This window comes from Arvicola amphibius, chromosome X (assembly GCF_903992535.2).
Source record: "Arvicola amphibius chromosome X, mArvAmp1.2, whole genome shotgun sequence".
Taxonomy (NCBI): domain Eukaryota; kingdom Metazoa; phylum Chordata; class Mammalia; order Rodentia; family Cricetidae; genus Arvicola; species Arvicola amphibius.
In genome coordinates, this window is record NC_052065.1 from 137283813 (window position 1) to 137301726 (window position 17914).

At 36.5% G+C, this 17914-nt stretch overlaps 1 protein-coding gene and 1 non-coding gene across 2 annotated transcripts; both read right to left on the minus strand.

Annotated features, from left to right (window-relative positions):
- Nucleotides 1-9192: 9192 nt before the first annotated feature.
- On the minus strand, nucleotides 9193-15217 carry Rab39b (RAB39B, member RAS oncogene family). Its single transcript, XM_038317003.1, has 2 exons — nucleotides 15003-15217; nucleotides 9193-11745 (listed from the first exon to the last, which is right to left on the minus strand). Exons 1-2 carry the CDS (start codon nucleotides 15215-15217, stop codon nucleotides 11319-11321), a joined length of 642 nt encoding a protein of 213 aa, XP_038172931.1. The 3' UTR covers nucleotides 9193-11318.
- Nucleotides 15218-15975: 758 nt separating this feature from the next.
- LOC119805656 lies at nucleotides 15976-16135 on the minus strand. The gene has a single exon (XR_005283965.1). It is a non-coding gene; the product is annotated as a U1 spliceosomal RNA (small nuclear RNA).
- Between the last annotated feature and the right edge of the window lie 1779 nt (nucleotides 16136-17914).

Genomic DNA, 17914 nt, shown 5'->3' on the forward strand with positions numbered 1-17914 from the left:
ACCATTTGTGCAAGAGATTTGTTTATGTATAAATATAAACCCATCATTTTAGGACAATTATGATCAAGTGCTTCTTTATGGATTGTCTCTTCCTTACAACAACCTGATGAGTTGAATATCATCATTCAATTTTATGCATGTATTAAAGTAGAGCTTATAGATATCGATTTACTCTTAATTTCTGGTAGAGTAAGAATTTGAACCTATGTTTGTCTTATTAAAAAAATCCATACTCTTAATCTTTTGTTAAAACAGCATTTAAACAACATTTGGAAGAGTAAATTAAAAAATCTCAAATGAAATAAAAAACATTATCTTTAGGAATTGATAATTATTGAAGTTGATGACAGGAGTCAAGAAAAGGAGGAAGAGAAACAATGGCCTATATTGATAAACTAGTAGTGCACCATGGTTGATTGCCTAAAGTTGTTACAGAATTTTAAATTAGGCCTTGTGGGAGACAGTCACAACTAGATCTTGTAATCAGATAATTCCAGAGGCTACAGATCAGAATCTTGTGTATGTTTTCTGGAAGACTTAAGTTTATTGGATTAAAGTAGAATAAGAAAATCATATAAATTTTTACTGATTATTCATGAATATATCTGCTCTATAAGTTGGAGAAACTTTGGTGAAGGAAGTAAGATTACTATTTTTATAGAACTCACAACTGGACATGATGAAGAACCTTGTAGTCATGAGTAGATTGTGATTTGGGTGGAGAATGACTTGATCAGACATGGTATGATAAAATAATTCTACACATTTTGAGAATGTGCCATGGATGTGTGAATGAACAGAAATAGGGAGAAGGGTAAGATATTGAAGTAGTTCCAAAGAGAGTTAGTAATGGCTTGGACAATGGTGATAACAGTGAAGACGGAGGAAAATGGTCTGAGTTTGAGAAATTTATGTCTGTATGTCTTAAGCAAATTGACTGCCTTTGCTTGATGTTCAAAATAATGGGGTGAATTACTTTGCAAAGCAGAGAGCAATTGAAGTCATAAAGGGATTAGATTGTCTGGAAGGAGAAATTTTGAAGAGCAAAGGAAGATTGTGCCTTTCCACACAGTTTCCTGAAAAGCTTAGTTAATCAGAAGTCATTCTATCAACAAATCCTCTAAGAACAATTTGTTTCATTTCTTCCCCTTAAACCCCCTGCTGGGCTATGACAGCACTACTGTCTAGGGTTTCGGTATCTCCTTGTAGGTCAGTGGTTCTCAATATTCCTAATGCTGTGACCTTTTAATACAGTTCCTCATGCTGTGGTACCCATCAACCATAAAACTATTTTCATTACTTCTTCATAACTGTAATTTCTCTACTGTTTTGAAGCATAATGTAAATATGTGTTTTCAGATGGTCTTAGGCAACCCCTGTGAAAGGGTTGTTTGACCCCCAAAGGGGTCACAACTACAGATTGAGAACTGCTGGGTTTTTTTTTTTTTTCCATTTTTGTATCCCAGAATCTTAGTTGTTCCACAGGTAAGGATAAAGAGCAGGGTTCTGGGTTGTCTGTCAGCAATGATATCTGGATGGATGGATGTGTTCTCTAGTATCGGTAAACTATTCAAAGATTTTGGAAGCTGCTGGTCTGATAACTTGATGGATGTGAAAAGCAATCCATGCAGCTATCTCAGAAAAGAATTACAAACAAGTGTAGAGAAAGCACAAAAGCCCTGAGTAAGAAATGCTCTTGGCATGTTTGAAGAACAAAATATAAGGGGCTGGAGAGATGGCTCAATAATTAAGGGTACATACTTCTCTTGTAGAGGAAATGAGTTCATTCCCCATATCATGTTGATCACAACTACCTGTAACTCCAGCTCCAGGTAACCTGTCTACCTCTTCTGGCTGCTGAGAAACAGAACACATACCCACACATAGACTCACATGTATATTCATAATTAGGAATGAAAAAAATAATTTAAAATAAAGAACAAGAAAGGAAACTATACCTACTGTGAAAGGAACAAGTGATGAGCTGTAAGAAATGAGGTTGCAAAGATGATGGGATGGAATTCATTTTTACTGATTCTTCTGCAGACTATTGAAAGGACTTTGTGCTTTAAATTGAGTAAAATTGATAACCACTGGAAAATTATGAGCAGGTGGCTGTTTTCAACTCATGCTTTAATCAGTCTCCCTTGGACTGCTATGTGGATAACAGACCGTAGTAGGGGAGGGGTAGCAAAAGTGGCTATATGGAGACCAGTTTTATCACAATAACTTGAGTGATAAGTAACATTGGAAAACACCAGTGTGTTAACATTGAAGATGTTGAAAAGTTGTCAGGTTATTGTTATATTCTTATACCAATATAATTTTCAGTTAGATCAAATGTGGACTAAAAAAGAGAGGGAAAGAAGAGTGACTAAGCTTTTGTCAGGAATACATAGGAAAAAATTATCGTTTACCCAGGAGAAGGTTATATCATGGCTTAAAGTAGATCAGGAGCCTGATTTGGGGCATATTAAACTTGTGCTGCTAATGAACAATCATGTGGAGATGATAGGTAAATAGTTGGTTATAAAATTCTGGAGTCAAAAAAAATTATCCACTCTGATCAAGTAGGCTTCATCCCAGAGATTCAGCAGGGATGGTTCAATATATGAAAATTTGTCAATGTAATCCACCATATAAACAAACTGAAAGAAAAAGATCACATGATCATCTCATTAGATGCAGAAAAAGCTTTTGACAAAATACAATGCCCCTTCATGATAAAGGTTCTGAAAAGAACAGGGATACAAGGAGCATACCTAAACATAATAAAGGCAATATACAGCAAGCTGATAGCCAACATCAAATTAAATGGAAAAAAACTCAGTGATTCCACTAAAGCCAGGGACAAGGCTGCCTACTCTTTCCATATCTATTCAATATAGTACTCAGGGTTCTAGCTAAAGCAATAAGACAACAAAAGGAGATCAAATGGATACAAATCGGAAAGGAAGAAGTCAAACTTTTACTATTTGAAGATGATATGATAGTATACAAAAATTCTACCAGGGAATTCCTACAGCTGATAAACACCTTCAGTAATGTGGCTGGATACAAAATTAACAAAAAAAAAAATCAGTAGCCTTCCTATATACAAATGATAAATGGGTTGAGAAAGAAATCACAGGAACAGCACCCTTTACAATAGCCACAAGTTATATAAAAATATCTTGGAGTAACTCTAACCAAACAAGTGAAGGACCTATATTGTAGCATGTAACCCAGAGACAGATATTGGGGTTCAACCTGAAAGTCAGAAGAGCAAAACAGTCAGCCACTGGCTCTTACCTCATATATTTTAAACATTTTGTCATGATATTAATGGTCATATAGAGTACTAATTAATTCTAGAAAAAGGTTTCATCTACTTTTTGATATATGGTTTTAGGTTTGAGTATTAGTTTTCTACAGTGAACCGTGAGCACACCTAACAGTGACCTTTGAAGTCTCCAAAAAGGGGACAGGGCCCCACAATGATGATTCCTCTAGGACTATGATAACACCACTAAGCTGAAAAACACCACCTAAATTAGAATGGCTTTGGACTACAAACTGCTCAGAATAATTTTTAAAATATTTATTTATTTATTTATTATGTATACAATATTCTGTCTGTGTATATGTCTGCAGGCCAGAAGAGGGCACCAGACCTCATTACAGATGGTTGTCAGCCACCATGTGGTTGCCGGGAATTGAACTCAGGACCTTTGGAAGAGCAGGCAATGCTCTTAACCACTGAGCCATCTCTCCAGCCCCCTGCTTAGAATAATTTTGAGGTGGCTAGCTGAGATGATTCAGCCTAACAGACTACTCTAGCCAGGACTTGAGACAAGCCCTGCACTTTCTCATTACACAGAAATTGTACAAAAATGATATAGCTACCTCTCCCAGGACTTGACAATTAATCCAAATTTTTCTTTTCAGGATCCCTTAAAGATACTGTCACCTCCAGACAGCAGGAAATAAATTTAAGAATAGGATACCCTCATTCCCAAGAGGCAGCGTGGGTGGTTTTTGGTCATTCAATGAGATATGGATATTTGTCATTGTTTAGGGCGTTGGTTACAAGTTGTTATTGGTAATGATAAGGAAAAAAAGCTAAACAAAGGAAATTAGATTCAAGGGTCTTGTTTTGAAAAGAAAAGAGGGGGATATAGCTATGCTAGGATAAAAGGGTAAATTATTGAATCTACTTTGAAAAGAAAAAAGGGAGGATATAGATATAAGATAAAAAGATTATTGAATCTACTTTAGAAAAGCAACTACTAGTTTTAATTGTTTTACATTGGATTGGACTTTTGTATATTGTATACAAATTTTGTATATTGATACAAATTTGAGATTAATTTTGTTAAAACATACTATACATCGGTTTCTAATCTTGTTTAAGTCATTGTACCTAGATAGTTCATTTAACAATGTAATACAAATTTCTAGTCCTTGAAAGTTATAATTACTAACTGTATAGGATAAGGAAATGCAGGTTAGTAATTAGTCACCTATTACAATTGAACTTGTAGTTACATTAGGTATGTTTTCAAAATAAAACAAAGATACATTTTCAATAGACAGGTCATCTTCAAACACTTGAGATCTACAGAATATGGCATTTAAGATGTTTTAATAACATAGGTTCTTTTTTAAATGACAAATAGACATGTCTGCTCCTGGCAGCACCAATCTACTTCAGAGAAGATGATGGGCTTTGAAGAAATTCTACATTGTGGCAAAAGTAAGCCACTTAACAAGAATGTGCCCTTTTCTCAACTGCTTACAGTGTGCTGTCCTAATGGGACAAGCAGGACACAAAAGAGAGTGACTGCCAAACCTTGCCCAGACAAGGAGGAACAGTGCTTCAAAAACCCTGCTTCATAGAAAAGTCTGTCAAATATTCTAGGCCTGTAGGTCAAAGATGGATGCTCCAAAATTGCAGAGGAACTTTGGGTGACTTTCTGGGCAGTCACCTGTTTTCTGTCATTTCTCTCAAGTTTTGGTAGTTGCTTGCTCACACTTCCTGCTTACTCAATATTTCCTTCTTGGGTATCTGAGGGAGTTGAAGACTACATAGTTATAGTTTTCCTTGTTTACCAGACACAGAAAACATATTAGGATAGAAAGTAAATTAGGTACAAGACTTTGGACTCACCAAGATAGGATAGATAATGGAGTATTTTCTCTGAATTTTTCAAATGCAAATGGACTAGATATTGTTCATGTATTTACTGCTTGTATATATTGTATATAGTTACTGCACACACACATATACTTTTCTTATATTAGTTATAGCCTTTATTTTTATTTTAGACAAAAAGGGGAAATATAGTAGTATATTATTTGTGTTTTAATGAATAAATCTTGCCTGAAATTCAGTGCATAGCAGCCACACTAGTCAGCCATACAGCCCAGGCAGTGTTGGTGCACACCTTTAATCCCAGCAGTCACACTAGTTAGCCATAGAGGCTGGGTGGTGGTGGTGCATGCTTTTAATCCCAGCACTAGAGAGGAATACAAAATGGGAAGAGACATGTCACAGTCACAGTCTCATTCTGAGATTCCTGGAGGCAGGATGGCCATTTCAGACTGAGATAGAGGTAAGAGCCAGTGGATGGCTGTTTTGCTTTTCTGACCTTCAGGTTGAATCCCAATATGCGTCTTTGGATTTTTGTTAAGCCTGCTATACTATATGACAAGAATTTTAAGCATTTGAAGAAAGAAATTAGGAAAGAGATCAGTAGGGTTAACATGGTAAAAATGGCAATCTTATCAAAAGCAATTTACAAATTAAATACAATCCCCATAAAATCCTAACACAATTCTTCACAGACCTCAAAAGAACAATACTCAACTTCATATGGAAAAATGAAAATCCCACTATAGCTAAAACAATCCTGTACAATATAGGATCTTCTGGAGCTAACACCATCCCTGGCTTCAAGCTCTACTATAGAGCTATAGTAATAAAAATGGTTTGGTATAAAAACATACATGGATCAATTTAATTGAGTTGAAGACCCTGACATAATCCACCCAACTATGAACACCTGATTTTTGACAAAGAAGCCAAAAATAGACAATGAATAAAAGAAATTATCTTCAACAAATAGTGCTGGCATAACTGGATAGCAGCATGTAGAAGAATACAAATAAATCCATATCCTTTTTGCTCTGCACAAAACTTAAGTCCAAGTAGATCAAAGGCCTTAACATAAATACAGTTTCACTGAAGCTATGATAGAAGAGAATGTGAGAAGTAGCCTTGAAGCCATTGATACAGGAGACTACTTCCTGAGTATAACACCAACAGCACAGACCCAGAGATAGATAATAAGTGGGACTTCCTGAAACTGAAAAGCTTCTGTAAGGCAAATGTCATTGTCAATATGACAAAAAGGCAGCCTACAGAATGGGAAAAGATCTTCACCAACCCTACATTGGACAGAGAACTGATATTCAAAATATATAAACAACTCAAGAAACTAGACATCAAAATACCAAATAATCCCATTAAAAATGGGATACAGATTTAAACAGAATTCTCAACAGAAGAATCTCAAATGGCTGAGATACACATAAAGAAATGTTCAATCCTTAGCTATCAGGGAAATGCAAATCAAAATGAGTCTTACACCTATCAGAATGACTAAGATCAAAAACGCTAATTACAGCCTATGTTGGAGCAGATGTGGAGTTAGGGGAACACTCCTATACTCTTGGTGGGAGTGCAAACTTGTGCAGCCACTTTGGAAATCAGTATTGCAGTTTCTCAGAAACTTGGGAACCAATCTACCTCTGCTCTGGGCATATACCCAAAGGATGCTCTAATATACAAGGACACTTGCTCAACTATGTTCATTGCAGCTTTATTTATAATAGTCAGAAATGGGAAACAACCTAGATGCCCCTCAACCAAATAATGGATAAAGAAAATGTGGTATATCTACACAGTGGAGTATTACTCAGTGGAAAAAAAAACAATGACATCATAAAACTTGCAGGCAAATGGATAGAACTAGAAAAAAAATATCCTAAGTGAGGTAACCCTGACCCAGAAAGACAAACACGGTATGTACTTACTCATAAGTGGATACTAGATATAAAGCAAAGATAACCAGGCTACAATTTCCAGCTCCAGAGAAGCTAGGTAAAAATAAGGACCCTAAGAGGGACACATGGATCTCCCTGGGAAGAGGAAATAGATGTCCTGGATAAACTGGGAGTTGAGGTAGAGGGGAGGGAGAAAGGGAGAAAGGGAGGGAAACATTAGGGATCAGGATGGTTGAGTTGGGGGCAGGATGGAGGGTGACAGTAATGAAAGAGATATCTTGATAGAGGGGGCCATTATGGTGTTAGGGAGAAACCTAGTGCCAGGGAAACTGCCAGGAACCCACAAGGATGACGCCAGGTAAGACTCCTAGCAATAGTGGAGAGGGTGTCAGAATTGGCCTTCCCCTGTAATCAGATAATTACCCTAATTATCATCATAGAGCTTTTGTTCAGTAACTGATGGAATCAGATGCAGAAATCCACAGCCAAGCACTAGGCTGAGCTCCAGGAGTCTAGTTGAAGAGTGGGAGGAGGAATTATATGAGTCAGGGGGCCAAGATCATGACAGGGAAACCCACAGAGACAGCTGACCTGAGCTTGTGGGAGCTCCTGGACTCTGGACCGACAGCAAGGGAGTTAGCATGGGACAAAACTAGATCCTCTGCATGTGGGTGACATTTAGGTAGCTTGGTCTTTGTGAGGCTCCTAGAAATGGGGCCAGAACCTGTCCCTGAAGCATGAGCTGGCTCTTTAAAACCTAATCCCTATGGTGGGATGCCTTATCTAGCCTTTATGCAAGGGGTAGCAGCTTCAACTTGATATTCCATGCTTTGTTGACTCCGATGGGAGACCTTACCCCTTCTGAATGGAGTCAGAGGAGTAGATGAGGGAGGGTAGAAGGGAGGTGGGGGGAGGGGACTGGAGGAGAAAAGGGAGGGGAAACTGTGGTTGGTATGTAAAATAAAAAAGTCTGGAGTCCATGGGTAATAAATGAGCTGGACATACCAGTCTAGGGCTTACTGGCTCACAGATGGTTTTTAAAACCACAGAATGGCTAAGATCACCAAAGGATATAAATGATAAAAAGATGACAAAGCCTAGAGAAAATTTTAAGAGAGTAGAAAACTACAAAATGCTGTTTTTTGTTAATATTTTACTTCTTCTTTTCTCACCCCCACTTAATTTATTTGACTGTAAAAGTGATAAAGCTGTGCTGAGATTAGCCTGTGTATGCCTAGATCCAGAATCAAAGATTTCTCTTCTATTTTTCTCAGATGTGCAATATCCACCTTGGAAAATGTGCTAGATGACTATGTTTCAACTGGTCCCCACACTTGCAATGTTCCTCATATGATACAGTGTGCCACAGTAGTTTTTTTTTTTTTTTTTAAAAAAAAAAACCAAAGCAATTTAGGTTGAAAAAGAATTTTCAGTGAAGACAATAGTTGTAATTAACTACTCACCTGATGAAAGAATTACAATTCTTGATTGGAAATTATAATGTTGGAAGTTTTATGCTTCACAGATTCAACTTTTTACATAGAGGCTTGAGCTAAAAATGAAGTAGTGAGATTTCTGTGGTTTTCAACATGAGAATCATATACCTTTAATAAATTGTGTCCTCTCTTTGACTTTCAGATACTGATGACTATTTATGCAAAGTATGTAATATCATATTAGTATATATTACAGTATCTGATCGATATCTTACTGGTATCCTTCTTTGCTACAATGAAAGGACACATTGTAAAAATAGCTACAACACACATGTGGAATCTCACAGTCACATAATCAACCATTTTACTAAATACAAGCAATTTCATTCACATACAGCTAAATAAAGAATTTTTTCACATTTCATTACAGTTCACAACAAAGTGAGGCAAAGAATACAGTACATTTTGTTCTAGAATATAAGACAGTCTAATCCAACATGCAGTTGTGATCATTGTTACATGTTAATCTTTTCTTTACCTATATAGGAAAATAGCTTCTAAAGCTTTATCCTCAGTATTCTATGAACACCTGATTTTTCACACTTATTTTCTAAAACCCATTTATTGCAGTGACAACAGTACTGAATTCTACTAAAATGATTTTAAGATTTTTCTAGAATTTATTCAAGCAGTTAAATTCAGCCACCTCTGTTGCATCTATGTTGGGTATTTTGAAACCCGCATTTAAAAAAAGTCAGGAATGGGAAAGTATATTAATGTAGTTTTGTCAAGAAAGCTGTAGACATGTTTTATTTCTACACCCCACCCCCTTTTCTAAGTTGACAAGAATATAGTCAACTCTCATTTATCCACAGGATAATCCTAACCTTGGAACCATCTAGACACAAGTATAATTGTTGAAATTTTGTGTTAACTCACAAAAAAATGTTGTTTGCCTTCCCTTCTACAACCAAGAAGTTGCAATTTAAACTGTGTGAAATGAATATAGAATAAATGACCACTTCACCTGCAGTTGATGATGTGAATTGGTCTAAGATGATTTGCTTTCCCAAACTGGAGCAAAGGTGGCAGAATGCTCTTGCATAATTTTTATTATTTGGTTTATTTTAGGTGAAACAAATTCCCAGATTTTCTGATGCACACATATTCATACTGAACTTGAATAGGATATTGCAAAAACAGTTTGCTGATCTTTCTACCACAATGGATATGAGAAACTTGACTCTAATCAGAATAGTTTTCTTACTGTGAAAAGTATGGCTTTTGACTAGCTGAACTGGCTACAATCCAAAAAGTAATTTAAAGCATCACTTCTTTTCAAGAAGATAATGAAATTTTCATGTCAGCCATTCTAATTTGCTGATGTGGTTAGCTGTCTGTTCACCTGAGAATTAAGAGCTGACTCTCTTGGGTAGAAAGGAACCCAGACAGGTGGCCAAGGTTATTGTGGGATGAGTACTTTATCTTGCATCCCACTCCCCATTGTTGTATTTGCTTCCTTTCAATAAAATGTTTATAGTGTTTGTGAGAAGAAAACTTAGAAACCCACACAGTTCTAATGTGTTTTCAGATGTGCAGTTAATCCCTTATTTAATGCCCTCTTGTCAATATACCTGAATGGGCTTTACCTTTGATTCATTCCTAGATTCCTGCAGGATTATATTTGAGCTGTAAAACAATAAGGAAAACATATCCTATCATGTAGAGAACATTAATTTATAATCACATGACTTCCAAAGCTAACTAATTATTTATTCATGTAACAGCATTATGATCCAGTGAAAAAAGTTAGGAATCAGGTAGACTTGGTTTTTGCTTTCTTATTCTGTAAAATGGGGTAAATAAAAAATTCACAGGACTATTATGGCGATCAAATAGGTGAAGTAAATCAATATGCAGGATTTTTTAAGGGTTCCAGGGCCACATGTTGAGCAAATATTCAGTACAGAACCAATGATCAAGGACTTGACTCAGGGTTCTTTGTAGACAATCTCTGTGTTGTCACTGTCAGGTGCCTAAATAAGCAGGCAGTATGCTTACTTTCAGATTGTAGTTCGCTGATGCAGTGAAAGTTCAGGTATGGTTAGAGGACATACATGGTCATTTTACACGGGACAGTTTCTTTCACAAAGTTGGTTACTCTATCTTGAGAGTGTACACTTTCTCAAATGTGACTAATAACAAGGTGTGAATGACTTCCCTTTTCATAATCACATCATTTTTATTAGACTGCTCGACCTTGTAAGGGCATTACCGAATACATGATTCATATGGGCCTTTCATTTTACAGTTGAACTGTTAAAAGTGAATTAGTGTGTTTGTACCAAACCCAAGACACATCTGCCATGGTATTATCATTGAATAAATTGATACCATACTCTTCTTTCAGTTATTCTAATTGTCCTCAATTTGATACTTGATTTCCTTCTACATGTTTCTTTATGGTCACCACATCTGCAAAGTTAAAATACCAAGGAACAGTTTTTCTTTCTGTAGGTATGTTTTTCTGGAACCTAACTTCCAAAACCCCAGACCCTTAATATGTGGTTCACAAAGGGCACACAGAGCAATCATTGCCAAGCCTGGGCCATAAAACAATGTCTAATTTAGCCCATGTCAGCAATTTAGTCCCTCAATCACAGCACCTGGACTCCTTATCTACCCACACATGAACCTGTCAGAGCTCCACCCCTAGGAAGAAGGCTCATTTGTTATTCAAAGGTTGAATTCTCTTCAGTCACATAAGTATTCTATTTATTTCGGTAACTTTTAAGTTCAATATAGGAGAGTATTTTTTGAAAATATAAGGGTTGACTAGCACAAACATCTCCTCTCTGATTTGATAACTTCTTCCGAAGAGTGAACCACATTTGGTACAAATCCACTCTTCACCCCTTCCCAGCCCTCCTGGATTGTAATTTCCCCTCTTTTAACCAGCTCATATATGTCTCTTGTCAGGTCTGTGAAGGCTTTCTCCACATTAATGGCATCTCGGGCTGACGTCTCAATGTACTTCATGCCGTATGCAGCAGCCAGTTTCTCGGCCTCGTGGCGAGTCACTTGCCTCTGTGTATCCAGGTCACACTTGTGACCCACCAGAACAAATACAATTTGGTAGGGCTGAACGTGTACTTTGGTCTCTTCTAACCACTCATGGACATTCTGGAAGGACCTGCGGTTGGTAATGTCAAATAAGAGTAGACCACCTACTGAATTCCTGTAGTAGGCGCGAGTGATGGATCTAAAACACAAGAAAGAAGTAAAGAATAAAGTTCGTGCCCAAACTCCTTCACTCCAAGAACTCGGTGTATGCTAGTGTTCCTGGTTATTGACAGTCCTTTAGTAAATATAAATGCCATTTTATAACAATAATGATAAATTTTCAATTGGGTAAAATGTTAAGATAGCCCTTCCTAGAAATGAATGCTCATGAACTTTCAGGTGTTTTCCCTTGATCCAGACATTGAAAGAACCCCTAGGAAATGACTGAGATTTTCCACCACAATTATTTGCCCTGCTTCCAAATCTGAATAACTAAAATATAATTTGCAAAATAAGGCATCTGAGTTATAGAGTAATCATAAAGCAAAATGAAATAATGGGCATTAAAGTGGGGTTTTTTTTGATGTGACAAATTCATTGCAAGTGTTAGTAGTTTAAAAGAATTTTCAAGAATAAGATGATTTTATTATAATGAATAGAGATTATAAATATAATTGATGAACCAAGAAAAATATCTTGCAAGATATTTCATTTTTCTATTTACCATTACTCCATTTCTTTGTTTTCATTATTGCTACTTTTTTCTATCAGATATCACCAATAACTTGTATGAAGAGAAAAAACAATCTTCTTTTATTTCCTAAGCCATGTGGGAATGGGAAAATGTGGATGGTAAAATGTTCTGGGCCATGGCTAGAGAGATGGCTCAGTAGTTAAGACCATTGACTGCTCTTCCAAAGGACTAGAACTTGATTTCCAGCACCCACATGGCAGCTCAGAACTGTCTTTAACTCTAGTTCCAGGTGATCTGACATCCTCTTCTGGCCTCTATGACCACCAGGCACTCACATGATTCACAGACATCTATGTAGCTAAAACACCCATACACATAAAATAAAATAATAAATATTAAAAATTGTTTTGGAGAAAAACGCCTATCATCTCTACTCATTGACAAAATTCAGAGAGGTTGGTTGAAGAGGTACTAGCTGGGAGAATCCGCCAAAATAGTCAAAGCATTCCCATCAAGTTATATTATTTAAATTGAATCATGTAATTAGGTTATTTCTAAAGCCTACTTGTATATTTATTGTAATTCTCAAACAGAAGAAACATCACATATTTTAATTTTTGAGTTGATGAGCCTCATTATAAATATATATTATTGTATTTTGCTTACGAATGTAGGAGATTATGAAAAGATGTAGAACAATTTGCCTCTATAATCGCTTGTTTTAGACTATTACAATTTTTGAAATCTATGTCTATATTTAGGATTTCTGTCTTCTCAGATGGGTATGATAAATAATGAAGAGCTCTATGGCTGAAAATTTAAGGAAAAATGGCCCAATGTTAATGGAGAAATATCTAGGGAATTGCAGTCCAAGAAAAAGATGGTTTGGGTAGGCCTTACAAATGAGTTCAAATCTCCAGAACCAGTGAGATTAACCCTGGGGAATTAAAATATTCTTAATTCCTTTATGTCTGAAGATTCATTCATAATGATAGTTATATTAGAAAAAGTTCTAATTTGTGAAAATATTACTTTGAGATATCAATGAGCAATCAATCAAAGCTCTAGAATATATTTATGCGTTAGTAATTTGTATTTAGCACAGAAAGTGTCAAAATGTTTTAAGCATAACATAAAGCACACAGAACTAGACCTCTTCCCCGAATAAAAAAAATCATAACATGAAAAAATAAATGACAAACTGGGGAAATATCTTACAACATAAATGACATAAAAGGGTTTTTTTTTATTAGAGAGAAGTCCAGGCTGGCCTTCAACTACTCATCATCCTCTTGCTTCAGCATTCAGAGGGCTGAAATTATAAACATGTGCTACCACTGTTGGTGTTGGGGTTATTATTTTTAGTATATAAAGAAGTCCTAAAATCAATACTGCATAATACATAATGAGTAGTAAATATAAACAAGCTGTTCAAACAAAGACCCTAGTAAACATATACAAGATACTTTTCTTTATTTATGAGAACTTGTATAAAGTATTTGCCAAAGCTTTGTACAAGTGAGAAGTTAGAGGCAACTTAAGTTTGTAAGTATTTATTACCTGAATCCTGATTCAGTGACCTAACTGGTACCTTCTATGCTCAATTAATGTTCAGTGGAGAATGAGTAAATGATATAAATATGGGGGTATAGAATCCTTTTGCTCTGGTTCCTGTTTCTCTACCTTACTTGAGTTTAAACTGTTCTCTGCAAACTTTTTATGTAGTTTGTTTTCTGTCAGTTCTGTTTTTATTCATGCTGTTTCTCATCTCTGGGCATTTTCTATCTTTGTTTGGGCTTCACCTTCTCCAGTTAAACTTCTCAACTCTGTATCCATACATAAAATCACAAATACAAACTAAAAAGAAGAACAAAGAATTATGAGAGAAAAATAACCATACTCACTGATTGCCCAATAAGTATCCAGTGGTACAGTAGGGAGTGGCATATAAATACAAACAACAAAACGCTCTTTTGTGTGTTGCCTCTGTATGTATTCCTTCCGACTATAGTAGTACTGAAGTTCTCAAAAGGTCAGGGGCTCTGTCTATTATATTATATTATTATATTATATTATATTATATTATATTATATTATATTATATTATATGGCATTCTCTTATGTGAGTAACCTCCACGATTTCCTCAGAAACAGTTTCACTCTCTGGCAATTGAATGTATGGTGGTTCCAAGAGAGAATCAATTAATCAGTCTCTAATTCCTTCTCTCTCTCTCTCTCTCTCTCTCTCTCTCTCTCTCTCTCTCTCTCTCTCTCTCTCTCTCTCTCAAATATAAATAGAGATATAAAAAGACGTCAATATATAGCTAATCTATCTAATCTATCTAGTTTATCTACTTTTCTACACACCTACCTAGTTACCTACTTAGAGCTTCCAGGCATATTAAGATGACTTGAAAATACTTTTATAAACTATGGAACATGGGCTCTGATTTTGATGAATTATATAGTAGTCAATTCCAGATGATTCATTAGCTACCAAAAAGCAGGTTGATGGAGTTGTGGTGCAAACAATGTGTTAATAATGAATGGCCTTCCACTGCCTGGGTGCTTCTTTTCCTGCACTGAACTCCTAGCCAGCTCAAAGTGAGCTTGAGCAGAAGCCCCAGAACCTTGCTTGTCACCTCGGCGACATCACGAAAAGAACCAAAGAAATCCTTTCTCCTCAGGGGCCAGATGAGCACCAAAGACACCCCCCTGCCCCCTTCCCCCAACTGCTCGCGCGGGCCCGTGCTGCACTCCCACCTGAACCTTTCTTGACCCGCTGTATCCCAGATCTGGAGCTTGATGCGTTTTCCTGGCTCGATCTCCACCAAGCGGGAGAAAAAATCTACGCCCACGGTGGGGTCTGAAACCTGAGCAAAGCGGCCCTCCGTGAAGCGGCGGATCAGGCAGGACTTGCCCACCGTGGAATCGCCGATGACAATGAGCCGGAACTGGTACAGCCAAATGGCCTCCATGTCCGTGGCCTGGCAGAACTCTTCGGCCCGGGCCTGGGGAGGCGGAAGAGGGCGCCCCACCAAGGCCTTAGCTCCGATCAGCCCTTATTTGGCTTGGCCACGAGCACATCACTAGCCCAGTAGCCCGAAGCAAGGTAGGCCCAGGCGCTAGGGGAGCGGAAGGATGGATGCTGTGCTCGCAAAGGTGATGAAATGGCAGCAGCATCAGCACCACGCACTCTGACTCATCACCAAAAACCGGGTTACTGTAATTCTTCGCGTAGATGCGACACTAGCTCCACCACACTGTTTGTAAGAGGAGCGCATGCAAAAACGGACAGGAGACTAGTGTATTCCCTTCTTGATTACGCCAAACATAAACATCTCCTCCTAATTTAAATATTTCTCTGCCGTTAAAATTGCAAATATAGTTCATTTTCATTAAAGTTAAATGAAAAACACAAAAGTCCTTAATTAAATAATTGTCTACATATTTCTATGCTCACACATGAAAATATTATTCATGCATATGTATGTGTATTTATTGCTATTTCTTTAAAAAAACAGACAAAATGTACTTTTAATCTGATACCATTTGTGCAAATAGCAAAGTATCATAGACATCTCTCCATTTCCAACTCATTTTTAAAAAACTATCCATATTGTTTTCCCTAATAGCGCTCCTAATTTATATTGTAACTAACAGTGTGCAAGGGTTCCCTTTTACTCTACATCTGCACAGGCACTTGTTATTTTTAGTCTTGTTCCCTCCGCCCCATGGAGAGCATGAACTCAGTGCTCCCATTACCACAAATTATACAGTTGAGTTTTCCCACATTTGGGGAAATAGCAGAGTCAGCACATCCTGAGTGCAATGGATAAGCCTCACCTGGGTAGGCCACCTTAGTGATCATGGTATCTCCTCTCCCAGATAAGTATGTTTATCGTTTTCATAATAGTCCTTCTTCCTTTGTTGAAGTGATAATCTATTATGATTTGCATTTTATGATTAATTATATTGAATAATTTTCATATTCCTTTAATGCTCATTTGCATTCATTCTGAGACACATCTATTTAGATTTAATGCTTAGTTCTAATTGAGTAATTTTTTATTTTGATATTGAGGTTTTGAAATCTCTCCTGTATTTTGAATATCAATTCTTTGTCAGAGGTATGCATTACTAATACTTTCCTGTTCGGTAGTCTGTCTTTTCACTCTATTGAGTGTTTCTTTTTTATGAAAACTATTTTTTAACTTTATATAACTTATTTGTCTGTTTTTATTTTTGTTTCCTATTCTTTTGGAGGATTTAAAGAAGAACATTGTTCCTTGCAATGTTCTGAAGCATTTTCCCTGTGTTTTCTTTGAGATTAATAATTTCAAGTACTTCATGTCAGTATTTAATACATTTTGAGTTGATTACTGTAATGTGAGAAATTGAAAATTAGTTTTATTTTTATGCATTTGAATATCGAATATTTCAGCACTATTTATTGAAAAAAAAAACTTTTTTTCAGTGTGTGCCCTTACCATTTTTGTCAAAATCACTTGGCTTCAGATGCATGGATTTACTTTTCAGCTATCTTTTGTTCTATTGCTGTATGTATTTGTGTTTATGAAAATACCATGAAGTTTTGATTATTGCAACTTTTCAAAGCCAGACAGCATTGCACTTCCTGCTTTGTTCCTTTTGCAAAAAGTTGCTTGTCCTATTATTTTTGTGATTCCATATAAAATTTAGATTACTTTTTGAAATTGGTGAACAATGCCATTGGTATTTTAAATGTTTTTTTCTTTGCGTGTGCATGTATGTATCTCTGAGAGAGAATGGCACATGTGTGTAGGTGCTCAAGAAGACTAGAAACTCCTCAGGAACTGGAGTACAGACACCCAATGTGGGTTCTTGGAACTGAAATTCAAGTCCTTTGCAAGAGCAGCAAGTACTCTTCACCAGAGTGCCATCTCTCCAGATACTTAGAATGCCATTAATATTTTGATAAAGATTACATTCAATCTGTAAATCTTTAATGTAGACATTTTAATAATATTGATTTTTTCAATCCAGGAATATGGGATGGATTTCCAATTTTGTGTCCTTTGTCAGCTTCTTTCAATAATGTTTTATAATTTTCAGATTAGAGCTTGTTCATCTAAATTTGTTACTATGTATTTTACTTTGTGTAGAGCTTATAAATAAGATTTCTTTCTTAATTTCTGTTTCAAGTAATTTACCATTGGTATGTGATAATTTTTTATTGTCAGTTTAATTGGTTTGAGAATTACCTAGGAGATTAATGAAACATACCTCAGAGTGAATCTGAAGGGTATTTTCAGACAGGGTTAACTAGGAGAAAATCCCACCCTGAATGTGAATTAATAACCCCAATGGTTATTAATAAAGAGGAGGCCTTCTAACAGAAAATTTCATCTCTTCGCCGGTCTCATCCCATTTCCCCTCTTCCCTTTTCTCCTCTTCTCTTTTCTCTCTCTCTTTGTCCTGGCCATCTCAATGTGATGTGAGCTGCTCTGCACTGCCACCCCACCCCAACCATGATAGAATGGAGAAACCTCTACAACTATGAGACAGAATAACTATTTCCTCCCCCTTCCTGCATCAGATAGTTGTTAAACCACTGAAAAGTGCGACTAAAACTAACAATACTTTAACACTTTGCTTTTAACTGCTAAGCCATATTTCCAACCCTATAAATAATC

Excerpts from the sequence above, each read along its gene's own strand:
- Rab39b (XM_038317003.1), bottom strand. The coding sequence starts at position 15,217 with ATGGAGGCCATTTGGCTGTACCAGTTCCGGCTCATTGTCATCGGCGAT. Across the intron at positions 11,746-15,002 it reads GCGGGTCAAGAAAGGTTCAG|ATCCATCACTCGCGCCTACT; the intron begins GTGGGAGTGCAG and ends CTTGTGTTTTAG.